Genomic DNA, 18,359 nt, shown 5'->3' on the forward strand with positions numbered 1-18,359 from the left:
GCTCTCTAATTGAAGTAGTTTTCATCCGATCTTCACCAACTTTGGTCAGAAGTTGTGTCTAGACAATATCTACATGTAGGTCAAGTTCAAATATGGGTCTTGCCAGGTTAAAAACTAGGTCACGAGGTCCCGTAGTGCATTTCAAGCATTTAGCATGGTGTCTGCTCTCTAATTGAAGTAGTTTTCATCAGATCTTCACCAACTTTGGTCAGAAGTTGTGTCTAGATGATATGTAGGTCAAGTTCAAATATGGGTCATGGTAAAGTTATCAAGTTGTCCAAAGTCTTAAAACGGGCGTATCTTGTGACAGTTTGGCACTCTTGTTTCCAGATTATTTACATTATTTCAATTTTTATTCAAATTATTCAAAATACCATGACCTAATTTTTTTTGTCAAAACGCGAATATTAATGTGAAATAAGTGCATATAACAGTAAAAAAAATGTTTGTATCTTGTGATCAGCTGAGTTCCAAATATGAATTTACTGTAATTGCTTGCTGTCTGTTATGAAATTATTCAGTATTGCTCATTGATGAATTATTTGTTATATTTGGGCAAATTAATGGTTTTTAGGTTTTTCCCCAGCCAATATGTTGGAAAAAAGATAATGAAATTGCAATGATTTGTTATGTTAAATTTTACATTTGGCATTAAATGGTTTTGTGTTTGAGTCTACCATAATTATTGATGATGGTGTTCCAAATACATTAGAATTCATTTACAACAACAATGTTGCTATGAATATCCTGTTACAAAATATTGACTCCTCTTCATCTACTGAAATTGTAAGCTGCTAATTGGTTCTTAATTAGAGATCACTATCACCCAATGAAGAGATCTCATGGCTTTATACACTGGTGTCCCAAATGTAGCAATGTGGGGGGGGAAGACTTTGTATAGTCTGAGAAATTTTCCTTCTGTATTGATTTCTAGGAAATTGCAATGGTCCTTTGAGAATTTAATTGTGGGAAATACCTTTTAGTGTTCGTTATCATGCAATTATTTTAACAAAATGTATCCTCCCCCTTGAAATCTTCATTTATACTGAATTGTTTTTGGTAAGTTGAGTGATTACTAGATTCATATTTTTCATTCCACATGCTGTATTTTGTTTTAAAAATTAAATGAGATATGAAAAAGGGAACTTTGTAACACTGGATATTTATTTCAAATTTTAGAGATTTAAAGGTCAGGTGGCAATAAAATACCGTATTACACGTAGTTTTTGCTTAATTTGGACAGTGCACCGCCTTTATCACAAAAAGTTATACTTCATTTATTCTTGTCTTCAATTGATTATCTTTGATTGCCCACTTTTGTGTTTTTTAAGGTCTTGCATGATCACAATTAATAAATATGCAGTTTCAAACATGGCATGCTTTTCCCGACATGCTTTTCAAAGGCATTGCTAATCAATCAAATATTCAATCAAACATTTGAGCTGTGCTTTGGCAAAACCCGGCTTAATGCAAGTGTGTAAAATATCATTCGAGGTTAGACTGTGTCAGTTTGTACACGCAAATCAGAGACAACACTATCCCCTTTCATGTAATTTTTGTTTAAAAGAACTCACTGCTAAACAAGAACTGATTGCAGATCAGTAAAAATGAGTTCACTAATAAAATTGTTGAGTAACAAAGGACACTAGTAATTAGGCAGGTTTTGTTGAGTTTGATTGACTCATTATTTTCCTGATCAGACAACTGATTGTATCAGATTTTGTTGACAATAATAATACATTTATAATATCTGCGTCTTTCATGCCAGTGTTCTTTTGTTGGCTGACACAAAATGTTTGTAATTCTTGTAAGTTTTACAGAATGTTCAGCCTAAAGAAGCTAAGACAATGATTTCTCAGACATTTTTGACATGAATATTGTTTTCTCCTTGCAGGAAAGTTTAACAGATGCCAAACAACCCCCAGACATTGTTAATGTAAGTATGAATAGTTTACATTAGAATTCTTTCATCTCCCATAATCCAATTTAATTTATATGCACTTACAAGTTGGGTTGCTCAGAACTTTATCAGTAATGGCTTCTGTTCTTTCTGAAAAAAGGTTAATAGGAGAAAGAATGATTGTGTATTTTTCAAATAGGCATGGATTCAACTTAATGTGTATCAAACAAGTAAAAACAAATTAATGTGTCAACAATTTGGTTATTGTTTTGAGAAAGTTGTTTCTCCTATTTATGCACAAGATTTAATGGATGGTATGAAATATATCTACAATCTTATTTTACATTCCTGTTGGAAAATACTTGAAATTGAAACAAGTGAGATCAGTCTTTGTTTGGAAAATAAATAATGTTCGGCAAGGATGGATTTTCAAACAAATAAGCAGAAGTATCAATCAAAGTACTGGCAGTACTGGTGTGACGATGCTTTTGAAGAGGATGGATATAAAACATCAATTTAAGTTTATCTATATCACCACAATTGTGTATGTTAATACGTACATTTGGGTACGATAAAAAAATTGGGTACGAAAATTTTGGGAACGAAAAAAAATTTGGTACGAAAAAAATGTGCGTACGAAACATTTTTGGTACGAAAAAAAGTTTAGGGGTACGGGGGAAGTAGTACCCGTGGGTAACTTGACCCATTGAGCGAAAATGGGAGGCGGGTCACATTCTTGTTCATTAAGTATGGCAATACATTCATGATGATTCTCGAAAGTAGGTATGAGCACATAGCTGGACCATGTGAGCTCAATCGTATGAGCACTTGACTATCCGAGTTCGCGCACGAACATATGGATAAGTTAACTAATAGCGAAATGACCTTATACATGTTTATGCTGAAATCTAACAATCGAACGAAATATCAAACATGGTATGTACAAATAGGTTGTTGTGTAATTTCTGTTAGAATATCGTATTCAATATGTAAATTTTAAATGATTGTGCCCGCACTTGAGTTTGTTGCCTTGTTTGAGTCTATACGCGCCTAGGCTGCACCCAGTGTGTGTATTTGTGTTTTTCCAAGGTAATGAGTTACCTCCGCGCTGAGGCTGCATAATGTTGGGACCCGGAGTGTGTCCAGCACTCCTACCTAATAAGATTAGATTGACGACAGTTGGGACGAATTTTGAATGATGGCTGCAATTTCCAGCTATTTGTTTTGTACTGAAATACTTTTTATTTTTTTATATGGTCAAATGCTGCGGGGGAGGGGGGGGGGGGGTGAGATTTTCCGGAAAAAAACAACTGTCAGGAATGGTGACCACAAAACATACAAAATATAACATTGCGCCGGGAGCGGGAATCGAGCCGGTGTCGTAAAGGTGAAAAAGCGAACGTCCTTACCACTGCGCTAGCGGGACGGATAATTACGCAAAGAAATGTTGTTTTATCTATATATATCATAGCAGTGCAGCGTTTACAATTTGCAGGTTCGAAATCGTTCGCATTCTTTAGTTTTGTGATCACGTAAAAAGTTAATTTTACATGTTTTTATTCGCAATTTATTTACTAAATCGAGAACAAATATCAAACAAAATAGAGAAAATATATAGTTGTTTCATTGGTCCATAAAAATAAAATGGATGTAAAATTACTAATTTGAAATTAACGTTCTGATACACTTATTGAATATGTTTCCCCAGGATATGCTGTTCTATTAATATTTACCTTTATCAACACGAACGACAACTCTGCTAGGAGAATGTTATCAATGAAAATCAACGAGCAATCTCCTACGCAGTGGCGAATGCCAAGGGAAGTAACTGAAAAATCGAGTTATCTCAATCGGACTGGCTCGGTCTTTTACATAGGTCGCAATTGTGAAGATTTTTTTTACTGGTTATCAAACCTTGGACGCTGCTGTTCCAGCTTCGTCAAAAATGATGAGAGGGAATACCATACACAAGAATCATCTTTTTCTCTATAAAAGACTTTTGATTGTGAGACATTGATTTTTTTGTTTCATATTTGTTTAATACATAGGTGTCTTTTATCTACAAGGTGCTCATTTATCTAAGGTGCTATGTATTTCCTTAATATGTTAACTAACAAAGTAATTTCAAAATTCAAGTTGCTTAAAATAGCAAAGATGCAATTTATGTAGTTAAATCAAGGTACTGCAAAGTCAGTAACGAATGGTTTTGAATAAAAATTAATGCGTCATCTATTCAAGGTTTGATTGGAATTTTTGTATTTAGAATGTTAGGGTAACATTGAATGGGTAGATGGGTGCAATTAAAAATAATCAGGAACATAAAATTCAACAAGGAATATTTGTTTTTCATTGATAAGAATGGCTTAACATAAGAGTAAACAAAGAATGGGATGGTAAGATGGCCCAGATATTCAGGAATATTTACTTTAACCTTTAATATGTCTTTTAAATTTTTAGCTCACCTGAGCACAACGTGCTCATGGTTAGCTTTTGTGATCGCCTTTTGTCCATCGTCCGTCGTGCAGCGTGCGGCTTCAACATTTGCCTGGTTAACACTCTAGAGGCCACATTTATTGTCCAATCTTCATGAAATTTGGTCAGAAGATTGGTCTCAATGATATCTTGGATGAGTTCGAAAATGGTTACGTTTGCTTGAAAAACATGGCTGCCAAGGGGCGTGGCATTTTTCCTTAAATGGCTATAGTAAAATCTTGTTAACACTCTAGAGGCCACATTTAATGTCAGATCTTCATGAAACTTGGTCAGAAGATTCATCCCAATAATATCTTGGACGAGTTCGAAAATGATGCCGGTTGGTTAAAAAACATGGCCGCCAGGGGGAAGGGCATTTTTCCTGATATGGCTTTAGTAAAACCTTGTTAACACTCTAGAGGCCACATTTATTTTCAGATCTTCATGAAACTTGCTCAGAAGATTGGTCTCAATGATATCTTGGATGAGTTTAAAAATTGTAACGTTTGCTTAAAAAACATGGCTGCCAAGGGGTGGGGCATTTTCCTTATATGGCTATATATGGCTATAGTAAAATCTTGTTAACACTAGAGGCCACATTTATTGTCTGATCTTCATGAAACTTGCTCAGAAGATTGGTCTCAATGATATCTTGGATGAGTTCAAAAATGGTAACATTTGCTTGAAAAACATGGCTGCCAAGGGGTGGGTCATTTTTCCTTATATGGCTATATATGGCTATAGTAAAATCTTGTTAACACTCTAGTTTGCCCAATCTTCATGAAATTTGGTCAGAACATTTGTTTCCTGTGTAGATTTATTATGTCATTATTATGTTACATTAACATTATGTTATTTTTCATAACAAAGATTTTTCATAATTAACATAACTGTTTTTTGCCATTAGCACTTATGATAAGCCTATCAACTAAGAGATAGCTGAAAGAAAGACAACATGTTCATGATTTTGCAGTATTTATCTCCCTTGTTTAACATGGTTCAGTAATCTATTTTGAGTTCTGCTCTGGAATTTGGGAAGATATTGTTCATTGATAAATGGACTGTTCTGAGGGAAAATATACTACTCTGCCGTTGATGTGTTCTGAACTGTATAAAATAAGCTGTTTTGGCTGATTTAATCACCTCTTGATGCTTTCTTGAAAAGGTAACAGCTGTTGAAAAAGGTTGGAATTTTGAAATAATTAAACTCTAAATTATTTTAACACCAGCATCAATACATTTTGGCATTATTTTCTAAATTATTCTTTTTATTTAGATTATTTTTATTTGGTATTTTCTAAACTAGAAAGACTCTATTTTATTTCAATAACTTAAGTAAATTCTTCTTATTTTTACATTGATTCACTGAAGTTTCCTAATCGCCATAAAGATTGTTCTTTAGATTAAGTTAGACCTATTTTGTAAACTAGATTTTTGAAGCACTTTCTAGACTTACAGTAACTAATATTTATATCAGTTTTTTGACAGATTGTGAACTTCTTTTTACATTCATTAAGGTATTTGCTGTATGTTGTTCATTTTTGTAACGATACTAAGATTCCTTAGACTGTACCTGTTCTTAATTCTCTGTCATTGTTCTTCATTTTCCGAGTTCTTGGAATAAAAGTAAGTTATTTTTGATAAAGCTGCTTTGGTTTTCACTTATAAATAAATTCTTTGAATGTATTCAGGCGTCTCTGGCTGGACGCCTTTAGTTAATTGATTTACAACCAGTCAGTGGTGTCATCCTGACCGGAAATAAGTGTTCGTCAAATAAATATTTCCGCATTACACAAGTGCTCACAAAGTTACATAACTCGTAATCGTCCTGTGACCGGTTCATTTGTGTAAGGGAAGGAGACCGCACTACCACGACAGTTGAGTTCGATAATGGTTTGGATCGGTAAAAAAACATGGCCGCCAGGGGGTGGGGTCTTTTTCCTTATATTTATATGGTAAAAAAGCTTGTGAACACTCTAGAAGTCACATTTTTTGCCTAATTATCATGAAATTTTGTCAAAACATTAGTTATGTGGATGTCTCGGCCGAGTTTGAAAATGGTCGTGATCAGTGAAAAAACATGGCCGCCAGGGAGTGGGGTAGTTTTCTTTATATGTATATAGTGAAAACATGTGAACAGTCTAGAAGACACATTTTTTGCCCAATCTTCATGAAATTTGGACATATCTTGGGCCATCCTTAAAAATTCTTTTGTTTGGCATAACCCGACCGACCCACTAAAATCGGCCCGACTGAATTTTGTTTTGTTACATCCAAAAAAAATTTTTTTGCTCGCCGATACTTTTTTCCGCTAAAATTTTCCTTTCCGCTTTTTATTCTTTCCGGTTATTTGCGTCATTTAATTGAATGCTCTTTCAAGGGGATAGCAATGAACAAAATTCGTACCCGTATTTATTTGAGTCGCCTATTTATTTGACATATGCATATGCGTTTAATTAGACTTAAAATACAATTAAACCGCTCCTGTTTTTCTCGTATCCCTTTAATTAAAATACGCTGCTGTCGTTCAGAATAGTTTAGGAGTAAGGAAACAAATTATTTAATTAACACTGTTCAATTCAATTCGGCAATCGGCAGAGATGTGTAATATTATCGCCATATAACTTATTATTTAATTATCACTCTTTAATTCAGATTCGGTAGAAAGATAAACAGTGGTCAGCTTAGAAATATTTATTGACGGGTATTGTCACGTTTTTGTTTCATTTGCTTATCTCTTTATACGACTTTCCGACCGGTCGCTATTTTGGAGGCAGACGGCGATATTAAATGTGTATTCAAATTATACAACATCTGAGCATGAATGACCCAATATTAACCAATAGCTCCATCCGTTCTCACGTTTCATTCGACAACGTCATGTCATGTGTAAGCGAGCTCAATGCTGATTGGCCAGCTACCATGTGCACTTCATTAACAACAAGGTCAAGCAATGTCTAATCGGGTACAGACCGGGTTTCGTTCACTGTTCGAATTGCGAACACTTTCATTGAAACAAAGAGACAAATATAGAAAACCAGTCCGGATTAAAATGGCGGATGTTTTCAACGAAATTTTACTAGATTTTCGCATTTTCGCAATTTAGATTTTTCTTGAGCCAAATTCTCAATAGTTTCGCAAATGACTCAAATGGTGAACGACAGCGCGAGCATTGCGAACGTGTTATTATTGGATTTAATGCTCACTATTACAGGGCTCGCACTGTCGTTCGCCATTTGCGAAAGTATAGCGAATTTGGCTGAAGAAAATTATAATTTGCGAATATGCTTAAATCTCGTTAAATTTCATTGAAAACATCCTCCATTTTAATCCGGAGTGTTTTTTTTAAACTATTTTTCTCTTTGTTTCCATGAACAATTTGAAGCGCATATGGAAGCTGACCAATGAACATTGAGTTCGCTATCTGGTAATATTGGGTCATTCATGCGCAGATAATGGAATACACAGTTGATATTGTCGTCTGCCTACTATATAACGGCCGATGGCAAAAGTCGTATAAAAACTAAGCAAATGTAAAGAAGCGTAACACTCAATTATTATTTGTAAGCTGATCACTTTACAAGTTTCTACCGACTATCAATCTGAATTAAAGGATGATAATTAAATAATTAGTAACATGTCGAAGATGTTGCACCTTTCTGTTCTTGATAGAAATTAAAATGTTATAATTTTGTTGTTTTTTACTCACAAACTAAGCTTTTGTAAAGTAATATGTCAACCACATAGTATATTAATTATGTATTTGCCCTGTTACTTGTTTTCATTTTCTGTAGTCAAACGATATGCACATTTTATTTCATGTGCAAAATGCATACAATTTTTCGGTCTGTCTTTTTCGGATAAAGTATTTTTCGTTGATTTATATTATATTTTTGAAGTTCTTTATAGAAAGAAATAGACTTACAAATACACGTGGGGTGATACGGATGGTGCAGAAAAACCTTTACCAATTTCCTTTCATGAGGCAGAAGACTTGGAGCTTTATTTGATAATTACCTTTCAGTTTGGTATATGTCGGAGTTCAATGTCAGAAAAAAAAAATACTAAAAAAAAAATAAAATCCCTACCTACCGACCCACCCAAATTTACCTGGGTCGGGTTATGCCAAACAAACAATTTTTTAAGGATGGCCTTGGAAGAGTTAAAAAATGGTTCAGGTCTGTTTAAAAAACATGGCAGCCAAGGGGCCATTTGTTGTTCATTCTCCATGAAACTTGGTTAGAACATTTGTTCCATTGGGCTGCAAAGAACAGGTCATTTCTTTTTATCTCAGGTAAGCGACTTTGGGCCTTTCAGGCCCTCTTGTTTATTGTTTGATGATTCTGTACAATATGGCATTCTTTTGTCAAACGATTAAAGCGAGACTATACGATTTTTATATGTCTTAAATTGTAAAATATTGATAAATACATGTTACAATAACACAAAATAGGCAAGACATTGAAGACAAATTTCATAAAATGCAGCAAAGACAAATTAGCGCCCCGAGCCGATAGTGATGAAGATATTTCGTACATATTTTCCTACAATTACCGAAGAATTCGTCTTTTTATTAGGATCGGAGTTAGTGTTTGTGTGTCGTATGAATAGACATCGCTGCAGGAATTTAAAAACAATTATTAAACTAAATTAAGATTCACATCATACATGCATGATATACATTCTGGTAAATTCGACTGTACAGACATTTTGGATTTCAGAATTAAATATCTGGCTTATTTCGCATTTTTTGACACATGTTCTTCTTAACTTTTATTTTTAATTTATACTGAAATGTATGACCTTTTTAACACTCTAGAGGTCAAATTTATTTTCCGATCATCATGAAACTTGGTCTGAAGATTTGTCCCAATGATATCTTGGATGAGTTCGAAAATGGTTTTTGTTGCATTAAAAAAATGGCTACCAGGGGCGGGGCATTTTTCCTTGTATGGCTATATATGGCTTTAGTAAAACATTGTTAACACTCTAGAGGCCACATTTATTGTCCAATCTTCATGAAATTTGGTCAGAAGATTGGTCTCAATGATATATTGGAGAAGTTCGAAAATAATTATGTTTGCTTGAAAAACATGGCTTCCAAGGGGCGGGGCATTTTTATGCCCCCTTTTGAAGAAAAGGGGGTATATAGTTTTCGCACTGTCCGTCTGTCAGTCTGTCTGTCTGTCTGTCTGTCTGTTACACTTTTCTTGTCCGCTCTCTATTTCAAATACTTTTCATCCGATCTTTACCAAACTTGGTCAGAAGTTGTATCTAGACAATATCTAGGTCAAGTTCGAATATGGGTCATGCCGGGTCAAAAACTAGGTCATGGGGTCACTTAGTGCATTTCAAGGATTTTGCATGGTAAAATGCTCATAACTTCTATCAAAGCGTTTATAGGGGGCATGTGTCATCCTATGGTGACAGCTCTTATTCCTTATAAGGCTATAGTAAAATCTTGTTAACACTCTAGAGGCCACATTTATTGTCCGATCTTAATTAAACTTGGTCAGAAGATTCATCCTGATAATATCTTGGAAGTGTTAACAAATGATGCCGGTTGGTTGAAAAACATGGCTGCCAGGGGGTGGGGCATTTTTCTTTATATGCCTATAGTAAAACCTTGTTAACACTCTAGAGGTTTATTTTTTGATCTTCATGAAACTTGGTCAGAAGATTTGTCCCAATAATATCTTGTTATCTCAGGTGAGCGACTTTAGGCCTTTCAGGCCCTCTTGTTTAAAGAATATGTGTTTCATCTTAATTTTATAACAAATATGTACCATGATTTCCTCACTGTGACAGTTTTGTTTTGTCTTTTTAATTAAAACATGGAAATATAAATATTGATAGATGACATTTATACTAAATTCAACTAGAAATGGCGCAGCAGAGGCCGACGCGTATCCCCACTCCGAATGTTTGACCTAGGTGTGCCCCAGGGTTGGTAATGGGGCCATGCATAGCTGAGATTGACCGTATTGTCATAAGAGAAGTTCATCATCAATTAGAAGTGAATTGGTGTAGAAATGAAGAAGTTATAGTAAAAGGCAATTTTGGGTGGGTGTGACATATGTGGGCAGGGCGCCCCAGGGTTGGTAATTGTGCCATGCATAGTTGAGATTGACCGTATTGTCATAAGAGAAGTTCAGTATCAATTTGAAGTGAATCGGTGTAGAAATGAAGAAATTATAGTAAAAGGCAATTTTGGGCGGGTGTGGTCTATGTGGGCAGGGCCCCAGGGTTGGTAATGGGGCCATGCATAGTTGAGATTGACCGTATTGTCATAAGAGAGGTTCAGTATCAATTTGAAGTGAATCGGTGTAGAAATGAAGAAATTATAGTAAAAGGCAATTTTGGGTGGGTGTGGTCTATGTGGGCGGGCGCCCCAGGGTTGGGATTTGGGCCATGCATAGTTGAGATTGACCCTAATGTCATAACAAAAGTTCAGTATCAATTTGAAGTGAATCCGTGTAGAAATGAAAAAATTATAGTAAATGGAAATTTTTGGTGGGTGTGGCCTATGTGGGCGAGGCGCCCCAGGGTTGGGAATGGGGCCATGCATGGTTGAGATTGACCGTATTGTCATAAGAGAGGTCCAGTATCAATTTGAAGTGAATCGGTGTAGAAATAAAGAAGTAAATGTAAAATAACCTAAAAAAATGAGTGATAATTTCTGACGCGGCCCCACCCCAACCGCTATAACTTTTGACCAAGGGGTCAGATCAAAATTCCAAATAGTGCAGGGTCGCACATATGCTCATAGCTACCATGTGTGTAAGTTTCAAGGTTCTAGTGCTTTTAGTGTAGGAGATAGTGGCCAGGACGGACGGACAGACAGACAGACGGACGGACGGCGGAGATAACCACAATATCCCCACCTTTTTTTTCAAAAAGCGTGGGGATAACTATTGAATTTATCAATGGTTATACATTTTATCAGACAAACTATACCATGTTATTTTACAAACATGTAGAAATGGTACATCATAAGCAACGTGCATGTGAATGATAGAATGATTTAACTGTATAAAAAATTAATAATTATTCCCTTGAAATATAAAGAGATTTAAGAAAAGAACTGCATCATTAAGAGAAGTTCATCAACAGATGTGCATACAGTGTCTTGTTCTGAGAAAACTGGGAATAATGCATGTGCGTAAAGTGTCGTCCCAGATTAGCCTGTTCAGTCCGCACAGACTAATAGGGGACGACACTTGCCGCTAAAACTAGATTTTCTGTTAAATTGGACTTCCTTTAAATGAAAAATACCATTAAAGCGGAAAGTGTCGTCTCTGATTAGCCTGTGCGGACTGCACAGGCTAATCTGGGACGACACTTTACACACATGCATTTTGCCCAATTTTCACAGAACAAAACACATACAGTATGCATGCAGATGTTCCTGTTCTTTAAATATTTAGACATGTGCTTATAGAGCGCTCCTTGCCTGAATCAAAAGCTCCATATGCTTTCATTTCCGTATTCAAGTTTTCACATTTTATTGCAAATTACGGCAATGAAAATATGTAGGTAATTTTTTCAACATTGAAATCTACTTTTTTGTTTAAACAAGATTTGACTTCGTGAATTGTGTGTCAGTCAACCGCCCACAATTTCATAAGTCTGTACCGTAACCATGCTCTCTGGACAATAAAGGTATTCTCATATGTAAAATTATGTAGTCTAGTCAAGGGGCAAGTTGATACTTTCCGTAATTTGACGCAAGCTGTTACGTGTTTGTAAACTAAGGTCTTGCAAGGTTTCCATAATTATATAACTGTCCTATGATAAAATGCAAGGAACATAAAATTAACAAAATTCTTTGTAAACCCTTTTTATGAGAACCTGAACATAATTATTGACAAGCGGGCTACAAGTAATATGAACAATAAATAAATGTATATACAATTTTCATTGTTGTTTTATAAACATGAAAAATAAATTAGAATGTAGTGAAAACATTTTTTTCTGATAATTAAAAAATCACATATGTGAAATTGGGCATTGTAGCATCAATTTACTCTAAATAACGAAAATAATTGTGACATACATTAATTTTCATATATTGGACAGATGATATAACTTATATAGACAAGTAAATTCCAAACATAAACAAATCAGTAAAATGAATTTTACAACTTCAAAAATCTTTATTTCTATACTAATCATCCCTTAGACTATTACTAAACATAAAAAAGTTCAAGTGATCAATAGAAGGGCATTTCAGACTTATTTGGGAAGGTACCTTTTGCCATACAGTGCCAGCAAAGTAAGTCCTTCTAAAGGAAGGTCAAAACATATAAGTAAATACAGTGGACACTGCAACAATGTTATGTTGTGTACATATGGATTACCATATAAGGCAAAGACGGCCAGGGACCAGAGTCGCTCTGGTAAGTGACAGATAGCATTAGGGACAGGGTAATCTAAGGTAAAGCCTTTTAAGGGAATTGAAATGTCTTATGTCAATTTGTAATGTTTGTAAACTTGGGATCAGTTGCTTTTACGAGAGGCTGTCCCGAAAGTGTATGTCAGCAGAAATGTGTGAACTTCGCAAACTGGATGTTTTGTCCTAATAGAATGCTCTAAGATAATATGTAAGTGTGGTAAAAGTGTGCGCAGAATTCTTTTTAAAGTTGTGTAGTTAAGAAATATTGTGTATAATAAATGGAACATGTTTAGTGAAATCATAATCTATAAAAATTCTTACATATTACTAAAATTGTTTACATGATAACATCCTGTAAAAGTGATGTTTTGAAGTCAAGAAATCTTTTAATTGATGTCTACAAAATCTGTTTAAAAAAAAGGATCAAAGAGCTGTTAAATATGAAACACTGTCTGAGAAAATGGGGCTTAATGCATATGCGTTAAGTGTCGTCCCAAATTAGCCTGTGCCGTCTGCACAGGCTAGTCAGTGAAAACACTATCCTTTCAAAATGTTTTTTCATTAAGAAGGGACTTATTTTAAAGATAAAATACCATAACAGGGGAAAATGTCATCCCTGATTAGCCTGTGCAGACTGCAGAGGTTTATTTGGGACGACACTTAATGTACATGCATGTAGTCCCTCTTTCCTGGAGTGCAGCTTATATGTTGATGAAGACCACACATTACACCGAACAAAATGCTGAGTTAAATAAAGCTTTATCAGAAGTTAATATTGAAATGTAAAGGTTAAATAACACTATAATAATATTGTTTCATCAACTGGTTTGAATTTGATTGCCTTATTAGCAGAACAACAGCCTGTCTGCTTCTTTAACTCCTGATATTTTAGCCTTTATTAAAATTTTGCGATGTGAAATTGAAAGTACATCGCGAAAATAGGTGACATAACGATATACACCCTATAAATAACGCAAGTAGATTGATGATTTTATTTTATATATAAAATATATGCAATTCACTACGCATGCACAATTTGCATTCCTGGGTTTACAACGTGACAATTATTATCAATCTACTTTCGTTATTTATAGTTAACTGGTAGTTACCTGGTAGACATCCCAGTAAAATTTATTACCCAATATACTGAAAATAACAAAACTTAACAAATGTTTTCAAGTAATATTATATACCAGGCGTGATATTTTATTCAATATAAACAAATACATTTAAAAACTACGGTATTTTAGAACTTTTCTTTTTTGGTCATTGGTGGTTGACAGTCCCTTTAAAAACTTGAATCTAGTAAGAAAGATTTTAAATTAAATACAACTTATTAAGGGACTACAAGTGCGTGAAAATACGTACCTCAGTGGTTAAGGGTTAATGTATGTAATGTGAATATTTAGCTTTAACCTTTATGTAACAACTGCAAAGGTCATTATTCGGCTTGGATGATGAAGAGAAAATGGCCAAATTAGTGTAAATAAGTGAGTCATGATCTTAAAGAAAACAGAGCATTCCAAGTGTGTTCAGTTGAATTGTTAAAACAGGCGGATGCTAAAGATTATATTATTATCATTAACTGTCCATGTGTCTTCAAAGTTTCTTTAAACAAGGTTTGCATGTAGAATATTACCTAACAAATTGAGATTTTGGTTTTATGTACCTTTTGAATTTGCAATTCAAATAGTATTTTACAATACTGCAGTAACATCAACATGTAGAATTGTATCATTCTTTAGCCTGCACCAAAATAATAACAAAAAAAGTATTATGGACTGGTTCTATCCAGAAATACTCTGCAAAAAATGTTGCAGCTTAGAAATATACATGAATTAAGTCATTGATTCAATACCAAATTACGTCACATATTCTGCTCAATAAAATTCAGTGCAAATCATTGCATTGGACATGGTACAACATGTGTGCACATGTTTATTGGTTTAGTATAAAACCCACTGGCTTTTTAATTAACCCAAAGAGAATTAAAGCAAGCTTAGGAGGAATATTGGGCTGGTTCATGAACAACGAAGATTGCTGGAAGTGCATTGCCCACAAACATTTTCTCTGGTTCATAGCGGCTAATTACATGGGCTGATGGGTTTAGCAGGATATCCTGATGGCATCTATCAAAGCTGATGAAAGATTGGAATGGTTCAAAAAAGCTTCCTGAATTCCAGACCTGGCCAAGAGAGAGTTTATAATTTTACCTTCACTGTCTGGACATTATGTTGTTGTAGTTATAGTTAAACAGTTTGTGTATTGTATTTGCCAGTTAAGACTATTTATCTTTCAGCCAAGCACAATTGTTTTATATTATAAGAAATATTTTATTTTTAGACATTTTTTTAAAGACTTTCAAAATTATTGTAAATCCTATTGTATTAAAGTTTAACTTAAGTTGGATTTTTTGGTAATTTACAATAAATTGAATAAATTGCTTTCTTGCTATTGAAAATGCATATTGCTGTACGCTCACTTGATAATAATCACACATATGAATTCAGAATCAAGCCTTTTGTAGGGTTACCTCCCATTTGCAATAATTTTAGCTATATAAGGGAGGCCACTCATTATTTCAGATAAGTCATTGCGCAGTCAGATGAATACATTACTTAAACATCAACATCGCTAGATCTTATTAGTTTGTAAACAAATACATTTGATTTTAGCCTTGAGGTACAATGTAGGTTATGCAAGGAAACAACCTGATAATTTCCCTGTCAAGATAAATGATCATATTCTGTGACCCTGCGTAACAGGATTTGCAAGTCAGCATTATGCATAATTGTGAACCAAATTGTATATAATGAAAATTCAAATTATCCACTTATGTTATTACAGTACAAGCTGTGACTACGAATTATGTTATTACAGTCATGTTCTCTTACAAGTCAAGTTCAAACAGTTTTTCCCCATTGTGCAAATTAAATTGTCTACATTAAGTGTATCTTTTTGAATGTCATGAAAAAGGGACAATGAGTTTTGAATGTATTTTTTAAACGTCAATTTAATAATATGTGTTATGCCACCCAGATGTGGAGGCATTAACAGGCTTTCCAGTGTTCCTTCTTTTTATATATTATTTTGATACTGACCCTAGTTTTTCCTACTTTTTATGCCCCCCTTCAAAGAAGAGGGGGTATATTGTTTTGCACATGTCGGTCGGTCGGTCCGTCGGTCGGTTGGTCTGTCCACCAGATGGTTTCCGGATGATAACTCGAGAACGCTTAGGCCTAGGATCATGAAACTTCATAGGTACATTGATCATGACTGGCAGATGACCCCTATTGATTTTCAGGTCACTAGGTCAAAGGTCAAGGTCACAGTGACTCGAAATAGTAAAATGTTTTCCGGATGATAACTTAAGAATGCTTAGGCCTAGGATCATGAAACTTCAAAGGTACATTGATCATGACTGGCAGATGACCCTTATTGATTTTCGGGTCACTAGGTCAAAGGTCAAGGTCACAGTGACTCAAAATAATAAAATGGTTTCCGGATGATAACTCAAAAATGCTTAAGCCTAGGATCATGAAACTTCATAGGTACATTGATCATGACTGGCAAATGACCCCTATTGATTTTCAGGTCACTAGGTCAAAGGTCAAGGTCACAGTGACTCGAAACAGTAAAATGGTTTCCGGATGATAACTCAAGAATGCTTACACCTTGGATCATGAAACTTCATAGGTACATTGATCATGACTGGCAGATGACCCCTATTGATTTTCAGGTCACTAGGTCAAAGGTCAAGGTCACATTGATTTGAAACAGTAAAATGGTTTCCAAATGATAAGTCAAAAATGCTTACGCCTATGATAATGAAACTTCATAGGAACATTGATCAGGACTGGCAGATGACCTCTATTGATTTTCAGGTCACAAGGTCAAAGGTCAAGGTCACAGTGACATGAAATAGTAAAATGGTTTCCGGATGATAACTCAAGAATGCTTACGCCTAAGATCATGAAACTTCATGGGTACATTGATCATGACTGGTAGATGACCCCTTTTGATTTTCAGGTCACTAGGTCAAAGGTCAAGGTCACAGTGACATGAAACAGTAAAATGGTTTCCTGATGATAACTCAAGAATAATTTGGCCTAGGATCATGAAACTTCATAGGTACATTGATCATGACTGGCAGATGGACCCTATTGATTTTCAGGTCACTAGCTCAAAGGTCAAGGTCACAGTGACAAAAAACGTATGCACACAATGGCTGCCACTACAACTGACAGCCCATATGGGGGGCATGCATGCTTTACAAACAGCCCTTGTTCTGAAATGCTCCCAGCATTCCTTTTTTTCCTGAAATGATCCTTGTTTTTCTAAAATGCTCCATGCTTTCCTTGTTTTTGCGAAATGATCCTAGTTTTTTCTAAAATGCTACTAGCTTTCCTTGTTTTTGCAAAATGATCCTAGTTTTTTCTAAAATGCTCCTAGCATTCCTTGTTTTTCTGAACTGATCCTAGTTATCTTAAGTTTTTAGTCGGTGGGCAGTTTGACAAAAGACTATAGAGTTTAAAATCAGCAACATGTCTCGCAGTCAGGTGCATATTTAGGCAGTCCGAAAAATGCCTGAATGTTGTCAGACAATATTGATTACCCTTGCTATAGGTGTTATGTTTTGCGACTTTCAGAAACTTTGCGTTGCCTAGTGGTAGTGCATTCGCTTACGGTGCCAGAGGTCATGGGTTTGAATTCTGGCAACATTAATTTTTTAGCTCGACTATTATATATGAAATATATATAGTGGAAATATACTACTCACGTCGGCGTTGGCGTAAGCGTTGGCGTGCAAATGTTAAAGTTTGCGTACTACCCCAAATATTTCCAATGTACCTTGACATATTGCTTTCGTATTCTGCATAATTGTTTACCATCATGATCTTAACCTATAAACAAGAGCAGACAATAGTATCAAGCATTTTGACAGAATTATGGCCCCTTTTATACTTAGAATATGCATATTATTGATAAATCTATGTTAAAGTTTGTGTACTACCCCAAATATTTCCTGTGTCCCTTGACATATTGCTTTCATATATTGCATACTTAGAATATGCATATTATTGAAAAATGTATGTTAAAGTTTGACCAAACAACACTTACCTGACATACCACAATGCACTCCACCCAAACCATCCCCCACTCCCCCCAAGAACCCCCCCCCCCCCCAAGAACCCCCCCCCCCACACCCCATTTTTTATCCCCCGCCAGAGGTGGAGGGATATTGTTTTGGCGTTGTCCGTCCGTCCGTCCGGCTGTCTGTCCGTCCGGCACTTTTGTGTCCGGAGCCATATCTTGGAAGTTCTTTGGTGGATTTCATTTAAACTTGGTATGAGTATATATATGCATAAGAGGATGATGCACGCCAAATGGCATTGTACACCATCTGTTAAAAACAGACTTATGGCCCTTTGTTTCTTGAAAAAATGCTTTTTAGTGTCCGGAGCCATATCTTGGAAGTTCTTTGGCAGATTTCATTGAAACTTGGTATGAGTATATATATGCATAAGAGGATGATGCACGCCAAATGGCATTGTACACCATCTGTTTAAAACAGACTTATGGCCCTTTGTA

General features: G+C 35.2%; 1 protein-coding gene across 4 annotated transcripts in view; it reads left to right on the plus strand.

Annotated features, from left to right (window-relative positions):
- LOC127874788 (uncharacterized) overlaps positions 1–18,359 on the plus strand; it is a 212,690-nt gene that overhangs the window by 187,360 nt on the left and 6,971 nt on the right. For 3 of the 4 annotated variants that reach the window (XM_052419419.1, XM_052419421.1, XM_052419417.1), the window contains one exon: positions 1,895–1,936. The exons of the other annotated variant lie outside the window; for it this stretch is intronic. In XM_052419419.1, coding sequence (XP_052275379.1) covers positions 1,895–1,936 — 42 coding nt within the window. The remainder of the gene's footprint in view (positions 1–1,894; positions 1,937–18,359) is intronic. 4 annotated transcript variants of the gene reach the window in all.

This window comes from Dreissena polymorpha, chromosome 3, assembly GCF_020536995.1.
Source record: "Dreissena polymorpha isolate Duluth1 chromosome 3, UMN_Dpol_1.0, whole genome shotgun sequence".
Classification (NCBI taxonomy): domain Eukaryota; kingdom Metazoa; phylum Mollusca; class Bivalvia; order Myida; family Dreissenidae; genus Dreissena; species Dreissena polymorpha.